Source organism: Cicer arietinum, chromosome 7, assembly GCF_000331145.2.
Source record: "Cicer arietinum cultivar CDC Frontier isolate Library 1 chromosome 7, Cicar.CDCFrontier_v2.0, whole genome shotgun sequence".
Classification (NCBI taxonomy): Eukaryota; Viridiplantae; Streptophyta; class Magnoliopsida; order Fabales; family Fabaceae; genus Cicer; species Cicer arietinum.
In genome coordinates, this window is record NC_021166.2 from 45,628,627 (window position 1) to 45,647,238 (window position 18,612).

General features: G+C 32.0%; 1 protein-coding gene across 1 annotated transcript; it reads left to right on the forward strand.

The window, feature by feature from the left end:
- Positions 1-8,854: 8,854 nt before the first annotated feature.
- Positions 8,855-18,345, forward strand: LOC101492175 (CO(2)-response secreted protease-like). The gene is given in 12 exon segments (XM_073370764.1): positions 8,855-9,575; positions 9,674-9,777; positions 9,889-9,986; positions 10,247-10,405; positions 13,378-13,489; positions 14,108-14,618; positions 14,706-14,806; positions 15,106-15,348; positions 15,974-16,088; positions 16,170-16,303; positions 16,305-16,372; positions 17,746-18,345. Coding segments are annotated over 12 exon segments (2,283 nt in total). The 5' UTR covers positions 8,855-9,485; the 3' UTR covers positions 18,294-18,345.
- Positions 18,346-18,612: the final 267 nt, after the last annotated feature.

The following is an 18,612-nucleotide window of genomic DNA, read 5'->3' on the forward strand; positions in this document are numbered from 1 at the left end:
TGTCTTTTCTTGATTTGCTTGATTCTGCTCTTAATTAAATCCACTCAAAAACACATGTTAAATTAACATCACATTTTTAGAATCAAAATTAACTTTCTTAATTAACCTTTGTTTATTTTCATCAAAACTTAAAATATAGAGTTTGTCTCAACAAAAGTTTGTAAAATACGTTGCCATTTGTGAGGGTTTTTGCAGCCACAAAAGGTTGCCTTTGTGAGGGCCTTTGCAGCCACAAAAACCTGCCTTTGTGAGGGCACAAGCCGCCACAAAGGACAAACTGATTTTAAAAAATTCAGCCTTTGTGAGGGCCCAAGCCGCCACGAAGTACCATCAGATTAAAAAATAAATATTTTGTGAGGGTTTAGGCCGCCACAAAATATTACGTATGTTAAAAAATTAATTTTTTAAATTCAACATTAATATTGTATTATAATATTATATATAATAAATTAATATAAATATAAATTTAAATTTTAAATTTAAATTATAATTATAATTAAATTTAAATTTAAATTAAAATTATAATTAAATTTAAATTTAAATTTAAATTAAATTTAAAATATAATATCATTATAAATTAAATTTAATATATAATAAACTAATCTGAATATAATTAAAAATTTAAATTAAATTTAAAATAAAATATTTAAATTATAATTATAATTAAAGATTAATTTAAATTACAAATAAAACAAAATTTAAATTAAATTTAAATAAAAGGTAACGGTCTAATCCTTTGTGACGGCCTGAGCGGCCATAAAGTCCAACGTCAATGTGCTTCCTTTGTGGCAGTCTTTGCAGCCCTAAATGCCAACGTTCACTTGCTTTTGTGGCGGCCTATGCAGCCACAAATGGACATGTCACTTCAGTCACTTGTGACGGTTTTGCCCCTCACAAAATTTATTTTTTGTGGCTGTAAAAGCCCTCACAAAATCCAGTTAAATGTTTAAAAATTTGTGAGGGCTTTTTCAGCCACAAATAAAGACCAATTTCAATTTTGGTATTTGTGAGGGCTTTTTCGGTCACTAATTTGTGAGGGTTTTATTCGACCACAAAATATTTATAAAGTTGGCCACAAAATAGTGTTTTTCTTGTAGTGTGATGTTGATGGCATATATTTTGGGTTTATTGTTAGATTAAAGAATGATGAAGTTTGATCATAAATGTTTAGTAGAATTTGCACATCACATTATTCTTAGAATTATATAATCAAATGTTGAAATTTCTTATTTTATTGAAATTGTGACTGATTAATTATATATATGCATGTGTTTAATTATTTATTTTTTGAATTGCAAATAAAAATTTGAATGAACAGGGAAGATTTCTGGAAAAATATTATAATATTGTTTATACAAATTTGGTATATGAATAATAAGACAATACTTTTTTAATTGAACGTTGTTGTCGAGCAAATGACATATAACAATGCTTTTTTCTTTAGAACACCACATACGATAGAAAACGCTATTAAATGACAACTACCACATCGTTTTTTATTTTGTGTGAAAAAATGTGCTATAAAAGTGCTATTAAATATCACATACGATAATAGGTTTTACATTTTAAAAACGCTGTCGTTGTTAATTATCCATGTCAATTATATGATGAATAACCAAGTGCAGAAGCGTACCTGTGGGAATTGCCATTAATGAAATCCTGGGATGATGATGATAGAGCCAATGGGTTGAGTGATCTTCCTCAGCAAAACATCCTGAAGACCTTGCTCTCTTGATGGGGATAGAGAGAACCAGAGAGTTTTCTCCTTTAGGGTTTTGAAACTGAATAGTCTTGTTGTGTTTGCCTTGGGGACCATTACCCCTATATATAACTATTATTGGTTATATCCCAAATTGCAGTATTTCCAATTCAGCCCCTCATTAAATTAGAAACTGCCTGGTATCTACACTATTAATTTTCATAACTATTATGCTCTTTAGCCATAAACTATTATATATTATTTGACCCCTAGTCTATTGGCTAATTATATAATGACCCCAACACACTTTATTAATTAATTACATATGTGACCCATAAATCTTACAATCTCCCACTGGTCACACATGTATCCTTAGGAGTGTGTTAGACTTTATGACGTCAAAAAATGTCATTATTTTTTCCTTGAGTATAATCCAAACTGTCCCGTCCATTAATCATATCAACACATGGAACCAAGGAGGCTTTTGTCATAATAAGCATAACTAAACCCATCAATGATCACCCGTACTGACACAACTAACTGACATAGACCCATTATGAAAAGTGTAGCATGAAAATTACATGAAGTTGGTCAATGCACATCAATTTTCAACTGGTCCTACTTTATCGAATGAGATCATACCATAACTTAAATGTACAAAGTAACCAAAAACTGAATACTTTAAATTTTATTTCTGATCAGAAAGTCCAAATACAATGTATTTGTACTTTACAATTAAACATAGAACATGAATTACATAATGGACGAAACTCCCACTAAAATCAAGATTCCTCAAACTGTAGCACACCCATGTGAGCAGTATGCTCATGAAAGACCTTGGGTGGTAGACCTTTAGTGAGTGGATCCGCAATCATGGAGTTTGTCCTTAAGTGTTCTATGGATATCTGTCCACTTTGTACCTTCTCTTTAACAACTAGGAACTTAATGTCAATGTGCTTTGACTTGGTTGAGCTCCTATTATTGTTAGAATACAGGACTGCTGATCTATTGTCACAATACAACTTGAGTGGTCTTTCAATCCCTTCAACTATTTGCAGCCCCGTGACAAAATTTCTCAGCCAAATGCCCTGGTCAGATGCCTCATGAATTGCTACGCCCCGTCAACTATTTGCAGCCCCGTGACAAAATTTATCAGCCAAATGCCCTGGTCAGATGCTTCATGAATTGCTACGAATTCTGCTGCCATGGTTGATGAAGCAGTAAGACCTTGCTTGGCACTACGCCAAGAAACTGCTCCACCAGCTAACAGAAAGACATAGCCTGAAGTTGATCTTAAGCTGTCTTGGCATCCCGCAAAATCCGAGTCAGAGTACCCAGTGATCTCTAACTGGTCTGACCTCCTATATGTGAGCATGTAGTTTCTTGTTCTCTTCAAATATCTCATGACCCTCTTGGCTGCTTTCCAATGGTCAAGACCTGGATTGCTTAAATATCTGCCTAAAATCCCTACTATGAACGCTATGTCTGGACGCGTACATACTTGGGCATACATAAGACTCCCTACAGCTGAAGCATAAGGGATCTTTTGCATTTCTTGAATTTCCAAACTTCCCTTAGGGCACTGTTTGAGACTAAACTTGTCTCCCTTAGCAACTGGGGTGTCCCCTGGTTTGCAATCCTGTAACCCAAACCTTTTGAGAACCTTATCGATATAGCTCTTTTGTGACAATCCAAGAATACCTCGAGATCTGTCTCGGTGTATCTGAATTCCTAATACAAAAGAGGCGTCACCAAGATCTTTCATCTCAAAATGCTTTGATAGAAATTTCTTAGTTTCGTGCAACATGCCTATATCGTTAGTGGCAAGCAGTATGTCATCAACATACAAGACCAGGAAAATATGTCTGCTCCCACTGAACTTATGATACACACAATCATCAACTGTATTCATCTCAAAACCAAATGAGAGAATTACTTGATGAAATTTATGGTACCATTGACGAGAAGCTTGTTTTAGCCCATAAATGGATTTTCTTAGTTTGCACACCATATTCTTTGGGTCTCCCAACACAAAGTTTTCTGGCTGCACCATATAGATCGTCTCATCAATGTCGCCATTGAGAAAAGCTGTTTTTACATCCATTTGATGAAGCTCCAAATTAAAGTGAGCAACAAGAGCCATGATTATTCTTAAAGAGTCCTTCGATGAAACCGGAGAGAAAGTCTCTTTATAATCAATCCCTTCCTTTTGAGTATAACCCTTAGCTACAAGACGTGCCTTATATCTCTCCACATTACCATTGGAATCCCGCTTGGTTTTAAAAATCCATTTGCAACCAATGGGTTTCTTTCCTTCAGGTAATGGGATAAGTTCCCAAACTGAATTGTCTTGCATAGACTTGTACTCCTCATTCATTGCTTCGATCCACTTATCTGAACGAGAATCTTGCATGGCTTGATGAAAGTTGACTGGGTCGTCTTCCGTCATGCCAACATTTTCCTCTACCTCATTGATAAATACTACATAATCATCCGAAATAGCATTTTTCCTTTCTCTAGTGGATCTCCGCAATGGAGCTGGCTCTTGAGGCACTTGTTCTTGAGGATCTTGAATTTGATCTGGATTTTGTTCTTCCTGAACAACCAGATCATCTTGAGTTTGTTCAATAATGGGAAAGTCAATTGGTGGAAGAATCAGTTCTGGAATTGTTACCGATTCTTCCTCAAAGACAAAATCTTTAACCTTAATCTTCCCCCCAAACTCAATATCCTCAAAGAACGTTGCCGTTCCCGTCTCAAAAATTGTTCTCAAATTAGGATCATAAAATTTATAGCCCCTTGATTTTTCTGAGTACCCTATAAAATAGCTGCTAATTGTTCGGGGTTCAAATTTCTTTTCATTCGGCCTATAAGGCCTTGCCTCAGCTGGACATCCCCAAACATGAAGGTGCTTCAGACTAGGCTTACGCCCAATCCAAAGCTCATAAGGTGTTTTAGCCGCTGCCTTAGTTGGTACTCTATTAAGAATGTATGCTGCTGTTTTTAATGCCTCTCCCCAGAGTGACTCTGGCAAGGTGGAATGACAAATCATACTCCTTACCATATCCTTAAGAGTCCTGTTTCGTCTTTCAGCTACACCATTCATGCTGGGTGACCCCGGCATAGTGTATTGTGGGACGATTCCACATTCCTCTAGGTATTTGGCAAATGGTCCCGGACGTTGTTCACCTGAACCGTCATATCTGCCGTAGTATTCACCACCACGATCAGATTTGACCTTTTTAATTCTTTTATTAAGTTGATTCTCAACTTCTGCCTTAAAGGATTTGAACACGTCTATTGATTGGGACTTTTCGTGAATTAGGTAAAGGTAGGCATATCTAGAATAATCGTCTATGAATGATATAAAATATTGTTGACCATTCCAAGAAGGAGTTGGAAATGGCCCACAGATGTCCGTATGTATCAATTCTAAGACGTCTGTAGCTCTATATGCGCCTAATTTCTTATCTTTAGTCTGTTTTCCTTTAATGCATGCTACACAAACGTTAAAGTCTGTGAAGTCAATGGAATCTAAAATTCCATCTGACACAAGTCGTTCAACTCTATTTTTAGAGATGTGACCTAGACGCTTGTGCCAAAGCACCCCTGAATTGAAATTGTCAATTTTCCGCTTAGTACCACGTGATTCCACATTCAAGGTTTCATTATAGTTAGCCACAGTTTCCAACAAATAAAGATTATCATAACCAGAAAGTAAACCGGTTCCAACAACATTCGAATTTAAAGACAAAGTAAATTCTTTATTCCCGAATGAACAATAATATCCTGATTTGTCCAAATAAGAAATAGAGATCAAATTCCGTCTAAATGACGGTACAACAAAAGTGTCTTTTAAATCCAAATAATGACCGGAACTTAATAATAATCTAAATTTTCCTATGGCTTCAACTTCTACCTTCTTCCCATCTCCTACATAGATCCATCTTTCAGTATCACTAGGCTTTCGGAAGTTCAGGCAACCCTGCATTGAAACACTGATGTTAGTAGTTGCACCAGAGTCTAACCACCAAGTGTTTCTAGGTACTGAAGCTAAATTAACCTCAGAACAGACCAAAGACAGAATCATACCTTTCTTAACACGCCAAGCGTGATATTTGGCACAATCCTTCTTCACGTGTCCAGAACTCCTGCAGAAGAAGCAGTTGTTATCCTTAGTCTGCTTCTTTTGTTCTGGACCCTTAGCAGCAGCTTTGTTCTTGGGCTCCTCAATTCTTTTCCTTTTGCCCTTGTCTTTAGAGATGCTAGTAAAGTGAGCACTTTCAGTCCTATCTTGCTTCAGCCTGTCCTCTTCTTGCACACATAATGAAATGAGCTCATTAAGAGTCCATTTCTCCTTTTGACAATTATAAGTCACCTTAAACTGACTGAATTGCGAAGGAAGAGACAGCAATACTAAATGAATGAGTAAGTCATCTGACAACTCAAGCTTTAGACCTTTAAGCTTAGAAGCAATGTTGGACATCATCATAATGTGCTCTCTTATATTTCCCTTGCCTTGATACTTCATGGAAATTAAATTCTGAAGCAAAGAACTTGTTTCAGCCTTATCACTTTTTACAAAGCGTTTTTCCATCTCAACAAAGAGGGTCGATCAATTCTTAATGCAAGGTCTAGATCCATGCAGCCAAGAACAATCAAAATGTTCTCTTTCCATTCCTTAAAATTTGTCCCATTAAGGACAGGAATAGAACTCAAATTTGCAGATATGGAAGCAACCGATGCTGTGAATTAGATAAAGAACGAAACTTAGAAACTCACATTATAGGAAAATAAATCAATAAATAAATAAATACATATGTTCAAATCATGGAATTTAACCCATCTCAAGATACCCAGTGCACCATTGATGTCAAGTCTTTGGACAATAACACCAACTGCTAGTGGTACTCTTGTTGCAACGATCAAATATTGACAATAAGACATGTCAAACAATAAACCTTCCTTTGGGCCGATTTACTGCTCACATGTATACCAAATAATTGTCACACATTTATCATCGCAGGTGTACCATGTAATTCTGCCAAATATTAACCTTCCTTTGGGCCGGTCAATACCCGCATGAATAAACATATACACAACCATTTGACATTCCTCACGAGCAATTTAGACAAGAGAGGTCACTTTGGCGACGTCAAGTTTCAATTAACTCATTCAAAAATGTCAAACTTGACTTGAACATATATTTATTATCTCCAAATAAAACAATATTTATAAATAAAAAAAATTTATATCCAAATAAAACAATATTAAAAAATAAAAAATTATTTTTTCACTAATATAAACTTTATTTCATTAGTATTCGATAATTATTGTTTTATCAAAAAAAAAATTGGATGAGAAGCTAATTAATTTAGCCATGAAATTTAAAATAACAAACACGTTACAAATTGTACTGAAGAACATTTTGCAATGTTAGTACTCAAATATGTATATCAAAATTCCCAAATTACAAACCCTAATTTTTCAAACACGTTAAAAAATATGGATTCCATAATATATATATCAAAATTCCCAAATTCCCAAATTACAAACCCTAATTTTTCAAACACATTAAAAATATGGATTCCATAATATATATATCAAAGTGCGGAAGCGTACCTTTTAACAACACTACATAATATAACGTTTAAAAATGTTGTTAAATGCATAAAATAAATAAAAACGTTGTTAAAGTCTTTTTTTGGTGCAGTGATTGTTGATGTAAGTCAACACTGAGACATTTTTTGCAATTTTGGCGGTGAAAGAGATGGTGTGGAGAAGCAATTTGGTATTTGAGAAACATAATAAGATTTAAGATAATTGTGAAATTATTCAACCATTGAAACCCAAGAATCTCGTAATTTGGGATGAAATTGTTTTTGTGATGGTGGTCTCGAGGTTGTTGGGGTGGAACCAAGGAGAGAGAGAAGGAAGAAGAAAAAGATACAATGTAGTGTTGGAGGATTAGGATAAGATTTAATAAATGTGCCAAATTTAACCATTGGCGTGGTCTATCATGGACAAGTTTATTAGTAGTCCATGTTAAATGTCACCCTTGCATTTCAAACACATGATTTACTTCAATTCATTAATTAATATTAGAAAAATATTTGGTTGTACATTCAAATACTCCATCAACATCATAAGTGAGAAATAAATAGCGAAAATAATGTGATATATGTAATATATGAATGATGTCATAGAATAAAAAAGATAAAGAAAAAATGAAGTATTAAATAAGTTTATAAAAATTAATGACACATATAAAACTTGTTAATCTACTATTATTATAAGAAAAGAAATGTGCTATTAAAATTACAATGTTGCCTATTCAAAATTTGGTCTTTTATTTTATTTAAGCATTAAATGGTAATATCATTTGTTGGTTATTCACTTCAAATAAAAAAAAACTATAAACACTAAAAATGCAAACAAAAATGTGCAAAAAATATAAATTATGCACATAACACTACAAAAAAATAATATTATACATAAAATTACAATAAAAAAATACAACTGAAATATAATTGTCATCTACATAATTGATCTCTAAAACAAAAGCACTAACGAATACATTAATGGAACAACAATATGTAATTACATAAAAAAAAATTTGTAGTTCTGATAAAATTACATAAGTGATAAATATAAAAAATGATGAGATAAATATTTATTGGTCTTTTATTTCTTTTATCTTTTTTCTTCTAATTTCAAACACTATTAAAAAATACATTTTAAATATTTGTAATTAATACATAAAAAAAATACGTGACAAATATTTATCATTAATAAATATTAAAAAAGTACAAAACAATTCTTTGATATCAATAAATATAAAAATAATAAATAAATATTTATCAATAATAAATCAAATATAATTTTTTTGTTTAAAATTTACGCAAGAAACATGTAAAATATCAACTTACCCTTCCGAATAACACGAATTTCTTGTTAATTCTATATTAAAAATGGAAAGAGCGCATCTGCATGGATAGGTATTAGAATCTTACTTTTTCTTTCTTTTTCATAAATAAATAAACAGTTGCTGAAAACAATAATTGAACAATTGAATTGACAAATACAACTAAATCTAATTCACTGGCATGCACTAATCTAATGTACAATCATATGTATAATGAGAGAAAAAGAATCTACAACATCCGTATATTGGGAAACGGACTGTTGTACGGTTTGCGCGCGAAAGGTAGGGCGACTCTCACCTGTTCTAGTCCGTCAGATAAATCCAATCCAACGTTTTAGATGTTCACACGTGATCCCTTTACTCAAAAAAGAAAAATCAAAGGTTAAAAACAGAGAAGAAAACCCCATACAACACAGTACCTCAGTCGTCTTTCAATTGCGACACCGTCGGAGTTGCCGTATGCAAATTGTCGTTCTCACACAACCGCCTTCGACTAGCCACCGCTGCCATGACGTTTACTCAAACAATTGAAATTTAATACATACTTTTTGAATTAGAACAAACATCATTTAGAATAGAATTATTAGAAAAAATTAGAGATAACTATCTCAGTAGAATATTTTTCTCCCACCTAAAATTTCTATTTATACTCGTTCCAATTCAAGTGTGTTATACCTACTTATTTAGGACTAAATGTAGTTTGTTATTAGTAGTAGTGGATAATAAAATTAAGAAAGATATGCTCTCACATGTTTCATGGTTCAAGATCCCTTTTTATTAGGAAAATAAATACACTTAGCCTATCAATGAAAGATTACATTAGAAGTTCTATTCAGTAGAAGCAGTTGAAACTCATCTTCAATGGAGTGGATTTTGCAACCCTTTCATCTCCTCTTTGTAGCTTCTCTTTTTATTTGTAGTAGTACAGAAAATTCATATCAAATTGCTAAGGTTCATACTATTTACACGCACAACACACTTTTCCTTTGTCTTGTTTTTTTATTTGTTATGACAAAGTCACCAAAGCTTCTGTTATTCTCTGTATGTAGCCATATGTTGTTTATATGGGAAATTCATCACCAAACAACATTGGTTTAGATGACCAAATACCAGAATCAGTTCACCTAGAATTACTATCATCAATCATTCCAAGGTTATTCACTACAATCACTATATTCATATACTTTACACCAATCATTTTTATCCATAAATCATATAAATCAATATTTAAATTAATTGAACATAATTAATATTTTTTTTGCAGTGAAGAAAGTGAGAGGATAGCACTTATCCACCATTATAGTCATGCCTTTAGTGGATTCTCTGCAATGCTTACACACACTGAAGCTTCTGCTTTGTCCGGTATTCTTTAAGCCTTGAAGCTTTTTCTATCAATTGTAAGCGTGAACCAAATTAAATTTAACAAAAAATTGAGAAACAAAAATTATTAATAATAATTATTATTATTATATTAATGATCATTAACTGACACTTCATAGACAGTTAAGTAAACCAATTAACTCAGCTAAACTTTTTTATTGTAAGAGAATTGAAATAATTTTGTGGAAGTATTTGTATTGTCTCCTTTAATATCTATTAAGGCTACATGATTTTGTAAACAGAGAAAGATGGTGTGGTGTCAGTGTTCCCAGATCCAGTTCTTCAATTGCATACAACCAGGTCTTGGGATTTCTTAGATTCAGATTTGGGAATGAGGCCTCATGGCATTCTTAAGCATCAGCACTCATCAAGTGATATCATTATTGGTGTGATAGACACTGGTAAGTGATAATAATATTTAATTATAACTCCATTTCTTTTAAGTTGTACATTCCTTACTTTATCATTTATAAATTTTAAAGTTACTTTAAGGTTGTGTTTGTTAACACCTAAATATAAATTTATAGTTTATAAGTTGTAATTAAATTATAATTGATAACAATTATTTATGAGTTTATAATTTATATTTTTTTTTATAAATTAATTCAAGTAACTTATGAATTTATAGTTTATAATTTATTATTCTTTTTTTAATTTTTTTTTACTATTTTACAAAATCACTTTATACCTTTTAAAATTTATTTATTATAATTTAAAATAAATAATTTATTTATAAATAATAATTTAAAGTGAATAATTTTAAATAATTTTTTATTATAATTTTAAATTATTTATAAATAATTTAAATATTAAAAGTCAATAATTAATTATCTATTTTGAGATTAAAATAAATAAAATATATATTAAATTGATAAATTTATATTAATAAAAGTATAAAATTTAAATTATTACTTTTAAAATATTTAACAGAGGGATGCCCAAATGGTTAACAATTTATTCTATCCTTTTGAGGCGCAACAAATTTTACAAATCCCTATCACCACAAGTCATGGTTATGATAAGGTCATTTTTGTGCAAAATAGAAGGTGAGAATTCTCAGTTAAACCAGCTTATCAATATCTTAAGAGAAGAAATGATGCCCTTAATTCCACCCAAGCAAATAACCCACAAGAAAGCAAGGTATGGTCGAAGTTGTGGAAAATAGAGACAATTCCTCGACATACTCACCTAATGTGGAGAATTCTTCATGAAAGGCTACCAGTTCGCTTTTCACTATTTAAAAGAGGTGTAAACGGTAGTCCTATGTGTTATATTTGTGACCAAAGTATTGAAACCAATAACCATATTATTTTGGAATGTGATTGGTCTAATGAACTGTGATTTCTATCAACACTTGGAGCTAAATTTCACGATAAATTGAATTGAAGAAACAACACACTATATCTCTGCGGGAGAGAGAGAGGATGTATCAAATGGGAGTAATGATTAATGTGAGAGATGAGAGGATATAATATCAACCATTGGATCAAAATAAATCAATAAGATTAAATTGCTCAATTAAAAAGTCACGTACACTTATCTCTTTCTCGCAAAGATTGTCTGCGGCTACTCCTTTTCTATTTGATTGATTTTTTTGCTCGTTTCTATCTTTTTTCAATAGTTTCGATTCAGATTTTATGTCCATTGCTTCGTATGCGGTAACCCAGGCACCCTGACCAATTCATCAAACATTCAAGGAGTTTGCTACTTGTCTATGTATTAGAAATTTAAGAAATTCTTCATAATAATATTGTAATTCGTCACTTTCCTTAAATTTGACATGAGTGTACTCACCTTGTATTTGTTTTTCAATGGACGAGTTTGATGCCTAAGGAATTGTAGTATCCGTCAATGAAAATCCGCTTCAAATTATTTTTCCGTTCAACTTCTGAGAAGAAATTCTTAGATGAAAATTGTCATCCAAATTTACGTCATAGAAGAAATTTGAATTTTGTTCTCTCAATCGACAACAATAGCTTAACAATAGCACATTGTTCCTTGTTAATAAATTTCTCGCGTATCATTCGCCAAATGAAATAATTTAAGGCTGTTATGCGTCTTTAGCTTTAGCAAGAGATTGGAAAGTCTTGTTGATCCTGACTCCTGCATCATCATTGATTTGGATTGTTCTCCTTACATGCAAATTCATTTTCTTATTAGTCTTGAACAACATTGTCTTTGTAGAGTTGGTCTTGTGAGAATGGTCAAGTTCAGTTTTTTTGAATGTACCTCAAGTGTTGCATTATGTTTTGGAGTATCAAAATTGATTGTTAGGGGTTATGTTAATTCATATTGTACGGATGATATTTATAAGGGAAAATCCACTATTGGATTTTTGTTTACACTTACACGAGGAGCGGTAAGTTAGTTATCTAAGTTAAAGACTTTAATAATTTTGTCTACGACAGAAGTTGAATACATGACAACTACCCAAAATTACAAGGAAGCTATTTGGATACAGAGGTTAAGGGAGGAACTCGGTTACAAGTAGCAGAAAATTCGTGTGTATTGTGAACATCAGAGTGTCTTGCACTTTGCAAGAAATCAAGCATTTTATTCAAGGACAAAACACACAGGTGTGCAATATCACTTCGTTCGAGAAATAGTAGAGAAAGGATGTGTGACTATGCAAAAAGATTCACACAAATGATAACCTAGAAGATTTGATGACAAATCCTATTAATGATGACAAGTTTATATGGAGTCGATTCTCGTATGGCCTATCGGGAACGTAAGCAACAAGGAGTAGGCAAGGTAGAGAGATTTTGAAAGCTCACAAAAGTGAATTTTAAGTTGGAGATGTGAACACATGAAAAAAGGGTAAAGCTACTTCATTGAATTTTGTATGGCATGGTCGTAAACTTTTTAACAAAAATGTTTGGGTGCATGTAATGAGTTTAGTAGCCAATGTACAAAGACAACATGCACTAGGAATTTCACAATAAATAGCAACCCATTTGTATCATTTATTGCATTTTAAACCAAAGTAACACAACAACAAAGTGATTTTGTATCATTTATTGCATTTTAAACCAAAGTAACACAACAACAAAGTGATTTTACTCGTTGAGAGTGAAAGAAAAAATTTATAGAGAAAATATAATTTCTTCGATGAGGTTACCTCTAGTGTCAGTATTCTCCTATTTCAAAGAGATAGTGTAATTGTTCTCTCTTTGTATTTAGAGAAAGGTTCTGTAATTTCTTCCACAATAGTGAAAATTCTCTACTTTTACTCAATGGATTTTTATTCTTATTTGATGAGGGTTTTCCATGTATATATATATTTTATGTATTCACTTCTCTTTTCTCATCTATTATTTTAGTTTCATGGCATTATTTTGTTACTTTGTTATCCAACATGTTCTACATCAAGGGATATGGCCAGAATCACCAAGTTTCACAGATGAGGGTATAGGGAAGATTCCTTCAAGATGGAAAGGAGTTTGCATGGAGGGTCATGATTTCAAGAAATCTAATTGCAACAGGTGATTATCTTTTTCACTAAAAAATGATAATGAGTGTCTTAAAATTTGAAATAAAAAGAAGGAAAGACCAATCGGTATATTATATATGTTGTACTTTTCGATGACATTTTTAATTCATGATTACAAAAACGTTTTTATCTAACTATTAATTCATGATTTCATTTTTATCCCCCAATCAATTTTATATAACCACATCCCCAATGTATGAGTAGTTTTATTTAGCTTTGTTAAACTGTGTTTAACGTGTTTGTAACAATTAACTTTAATGTTTTAGTATAATAGTAAAAAGACAAATCTTGGATCTACATGATGCAAGTTCAAGCCCCATCAGTTTCATTGGACTAGGGCACCATCCCTTACTCTAAATTTTATGTATAAAGAAAAATATGTCTGTAATATATAGTATTACTCTAACAATAATATTGTCCATTTCTGAATTCCTTGACCATTACTCTAACTGCACTCATTAGTTAGACCAAAACCTTACATCTATTAGCAAAAACGTTTTTTGTCATCATAATTTGACTTTGACACAATTGCTAATTGATTATGTATATTTTTGCAAAAGCTAGCTGATTGATTATATGTTACATTTAAAATTTCTTAAATCAACTGCAGAAAATTGATAGGTGCAAGGTACTACAATCAAAAAGATGGCAAAGGTTCCCCAAGAGATTTTGCTGGACATGGAACTCACACTGCATCAACAGCAGCTGGTGTGATTGTTAACAATGCTAGTTATTATGGTATAGCAAAAGGATTTGCAAGAGGAGGTTCACCATCTGCTAGGGTTGCTGCCTATAAAGCATGCACAGAAAAAGGTTGTTTTGGTAGCACCTTGTTGAAGTCTATTGATGATGCTATCAAAGATGGAGTTGATATAATCTCAATTTCTATTGGATTTGGCTCCGAAATTGAACTGCCTTTAGACTTTTTGAATGATCCTATAGCCATTGGAGCATTTCATGCAGAACAAAGAGGGGTCATGGTTGTTTGTTCAACTGGAAATGATGGTCCTGATCCTTACACAGTTGTGAATACAGCACCATGGATATTTACTGTTGCAGCTTCTAATATTGATAGGAACTTTCAATCAACTGTTGTACTAGGAAATGGGAAAAGTTTCAAAGTAAGTTTCTTGATTTATCCTTCAATGACAAAAGATGATTTCTTCTTCATGTACTAATCAAATCAATTTTTATTTTTCTATTTTCAGGGCACTGGTATTACACTCTCAAACCTTACTCATTCAAAGATGTATCCTATTGTTTTTGGAGAGGAAGTTGCTGCAAAATCTGAGACAAAATCAAATGCTAGGTACCTAACTGTGCTAACGATTGTTTTATAATAATTTATGAAATATGAATACTGACACAAACACTAGACATGAGTACATGACACTAGCACTAACACGCCAACACCAGTAATAATTTGAGAAAATGAATTAATTGAATGTAATCATAGTGTCAGCATCGTATTGATGTCAGACACCATGAGACACATTCAATTAGAAGTGTCAGTGCTACATAAATTATCATCCTTTTATTTAAGCCTAAAATAACTGAGTTATAATTTGAAATCTCGTGAAATTTCGTTTGTAATTCTCTTAAATGCAGGAACTGTTATCCTGGATCACTAGATAACAACAAAGTTGCAGGCAACATTGTTATTTGTGTCAACGATGATCAAAATGTTTCAAGGAAAATGAAGAAGCTAACCTTACAAGAAGCGAGAGCCATTGGGATGATACTCATTGAAAAGGAACGAATAGATGTTCCCTTTGATGCAGGTCTATTTCCTTTCACAGAAGTTGGCAATCTTGAAGGACTTCAAATCCTTAAGTACATAAAATCTACCAAGTAAGTAAAATCATCATTTACATAAAACTACAAAGGTTTTAAATTGTGCTCATGACTGTGATTACAATTTTGTTTTAGCAATTAAAAATGTAAAAAGTTGTGGTTATCTGTGATTGTGATGCATTTGAGACTTCTAAAATCATAATATTTCCAGTTGCAAGTTAAAACACTTGCATACTAAATGGTTATCGTTCAAAAAGTTCTATTTAAAACGTTATAGTATCTTCATGTTGATTGCCAAAATGCAAAAAGTAATTTACTAGATATATTGCTCAAAATATCATACCTCTATTAAGAATTACATGATCAAAAAGATTAAGATTAATCTCCACAAGAAAAATAAACATTGAAGTTTGATGGAAAATAAAACTCATAAGGTTTTATATTAAATAAAAGACGATTAAATGGATATAACGAGTTTTCTATATATAGAGAAACAAACCTTTACATTGCGGAAGAATACGGATCAATATGGCAAAAATTGTAGCTGCGGTGCCGCCGCAGAGACTTCAAAATCTGTAATATTACGACTGCAATTGCAATTACAGACTGCAATTGTGGTTACAGTAATTTAAAACTATACTGATCGAAACTCTTACTAATATATTCTAATAACCTCTTGTAGGAAACCAATTGCAACAATTCTTCCTACAACAGAAGTTCATAGATACAGGCCAGCGCCAATAGTTGCATATTTCTCATCTAGAGGTCCTTCGAGTCTTACAGAAAATATTCTTAAGGTAATTTTCTACAGTAAATAAAAAATTACAGAAGCATAATTGGAAGTATTCACTCACTATTTTCAATATCGAATTGTTAAGCCGGATATCATGGCTCCAGGCGTTTCCATTTTGGCTGCCATAATTCCTAAACAAGAAAGTGTTCCAATTGGAGAAAAACCATCCTTATTTGGAATACAATCCGGTACATCTATGGCTTGTCCACATGTGTCAGCCAGCATTCATCAAATCAGTACATGGAAGATGGACTCCTTCAATGATCAAATCAGCATTAATGACAACAGGTTCTACACCAAAACCTTTTTTCTAATCTTTGTATATAATAACATCATGGAGGCCAAGATGATAGTAACTTTCTAGATTATTCTAGAAGAGGTAATTTAGTCTTTTAGATATATTACATTAATTATTTGATACTTGTGTTATTCTGCGGTTGATATAGCTATTTTATGGTTCCATCATTAAAGGCAATCAATAAACAAAAACAATATTTTTTATGTTTCTATGTCTATATAGGTTTTTTTAGAGTAAATATCTAATTTCGTCCCTGACTTTTGCCAATTGTTTCAAGTTAGTCCTTTATTTTATAGTAATTTCAAAATAGTCATTTTAATTGTGCAACGTTAATCAAGTTAGTTCCTCCTTAGTTAAAGTTGCTGAGTTGGCACGTTATCTCACACCTCACGAATGTTGGAGATCATTATGATACAAATTTTTGAAACAAAAGTTAACACATGCATAATGTATTAAAAAAAATTAGGACTACTTTGCAACAAATAAGTTTTTGTACAACAACATAGATATTCTTCTACAATGTTCTTTCCTCCATTATTTTCTTCATTCCCAAATTGAAATATTGTGATCTTCATAAAGTAACTTTTTTAGGCATCTTTTGGAGATATTTGGAGTGATAACATATGTTTTGAGGAATGCGAGCAAGGTGAGAATGGAATTCTGGCCATAGTTACTTGCAAGCAATTCAAGCAGAGAATTTATGGTTGATGGATTTGGAGGCACTGTTAGTGGAATTTGTGATTACCCTTTGGATACTCTTCGAATTAGACAGCAAAGTTCCAGAAGTTGTTTTATTTTATAGATTCAAATAGTTGATGAAGAAATTTATGCTTTTAGAGAAAATTAATAAAAAGGGGAAAAGACAAAAAACAGAGATAGATTATGTATTTCAATTTAATCCTTGAGATTGTGATAATATGATAATTAACATGACACATCATTATAGGTAAATTTGTTAACGGAAAGAGAGTGACGAAGGGACCAAATTTATTAACGTATTGAAAAATAATGTATTATTTTGAAATTTCTATAAAGTTGAAGATTAGATTGATACAAGTGTACAATTTCAAGGACTATATTGGATATTTACTCGATTTTTTTTATTCTTCTTGCTTTTTTTAAGTTAGAAATCTTAGTTTCATGGTCTTGATAGGAAAAGATCCTATCACTTTAGATTGAAGTGTGTTTGATGTTTGACAATAACATGACACTGACACATGTAATTATGTTCAATCACTTCTATTTTGTCAATTATTGTTAATGTCGACGTATCAGTGTTAATGTCATGTTTTGTGTCTATGTCTCTGTCATTGCTTCATATATTTATATTTATATATTGTTTTGTTGTTCTTTCATTATTCAGCTACAACATACAATAACATGAGGAAGCCTGTGACCAACAGCTCAAACTATTTTGCCAATCCACATGAAATGGGAGTTGGTGAAATTAATCCGCTTAAAGCTCTCAATCCTGGTTTAGTCTTTGAAACAAGTGTGGAAGACTACATTAGATTCCTTTGTTATTATGGCTATTCAAAGAAAAATATAAGGTCAATTTCAAAGACAAATGTCACTTGTCCAACGACCTCTCAAGATCTTATACCCAACATCAATTACCCATCAATCTCTATAGGAAAACTTAAAAGGAAACAAAAAACAAAAGGGATCACAAGAACAGTTACCAATATGGGATCACTTAATGCTACATATGTTGTAAAGGTGCATGCACCTCAAGGATTGACTGTGAAGGTCATCCCCGACAAACTTGTGTTTTCAAAGGGTATTCGAAGAAGGACCTATAAAGTATCATTCAATTGCAAGAAGGCTCATGGTGGATACAACTTTGGGTCACTAACATGGTTTGATGGTCAACATTATGTTCACACAGTATTTGCAGTTCAAGTTGAATAAATATGTGCATGCACACCCAATAAGTTGAATAAAATGGTTTGATTGTGTTTTATTTAGTTTTTGTTTCTGCATTACTCTAAATTGTGTATTGGAATAAACTTTTGTCAATTACTAGGCCTATAGTTGAGATATATGATTTTTTAATACAAAAATATTATTTGAACACTTCTAACTTTTGACACAACGATGTATAGTGTATGTATTGTTCTTCATAAATATAATATTATTTTTTTCAATTTTTTATTTAATTACATTTTTAAATATTTTTTAAATAATTGAAAGATATTTTTGTAATATATATATATATATATAGTTAATT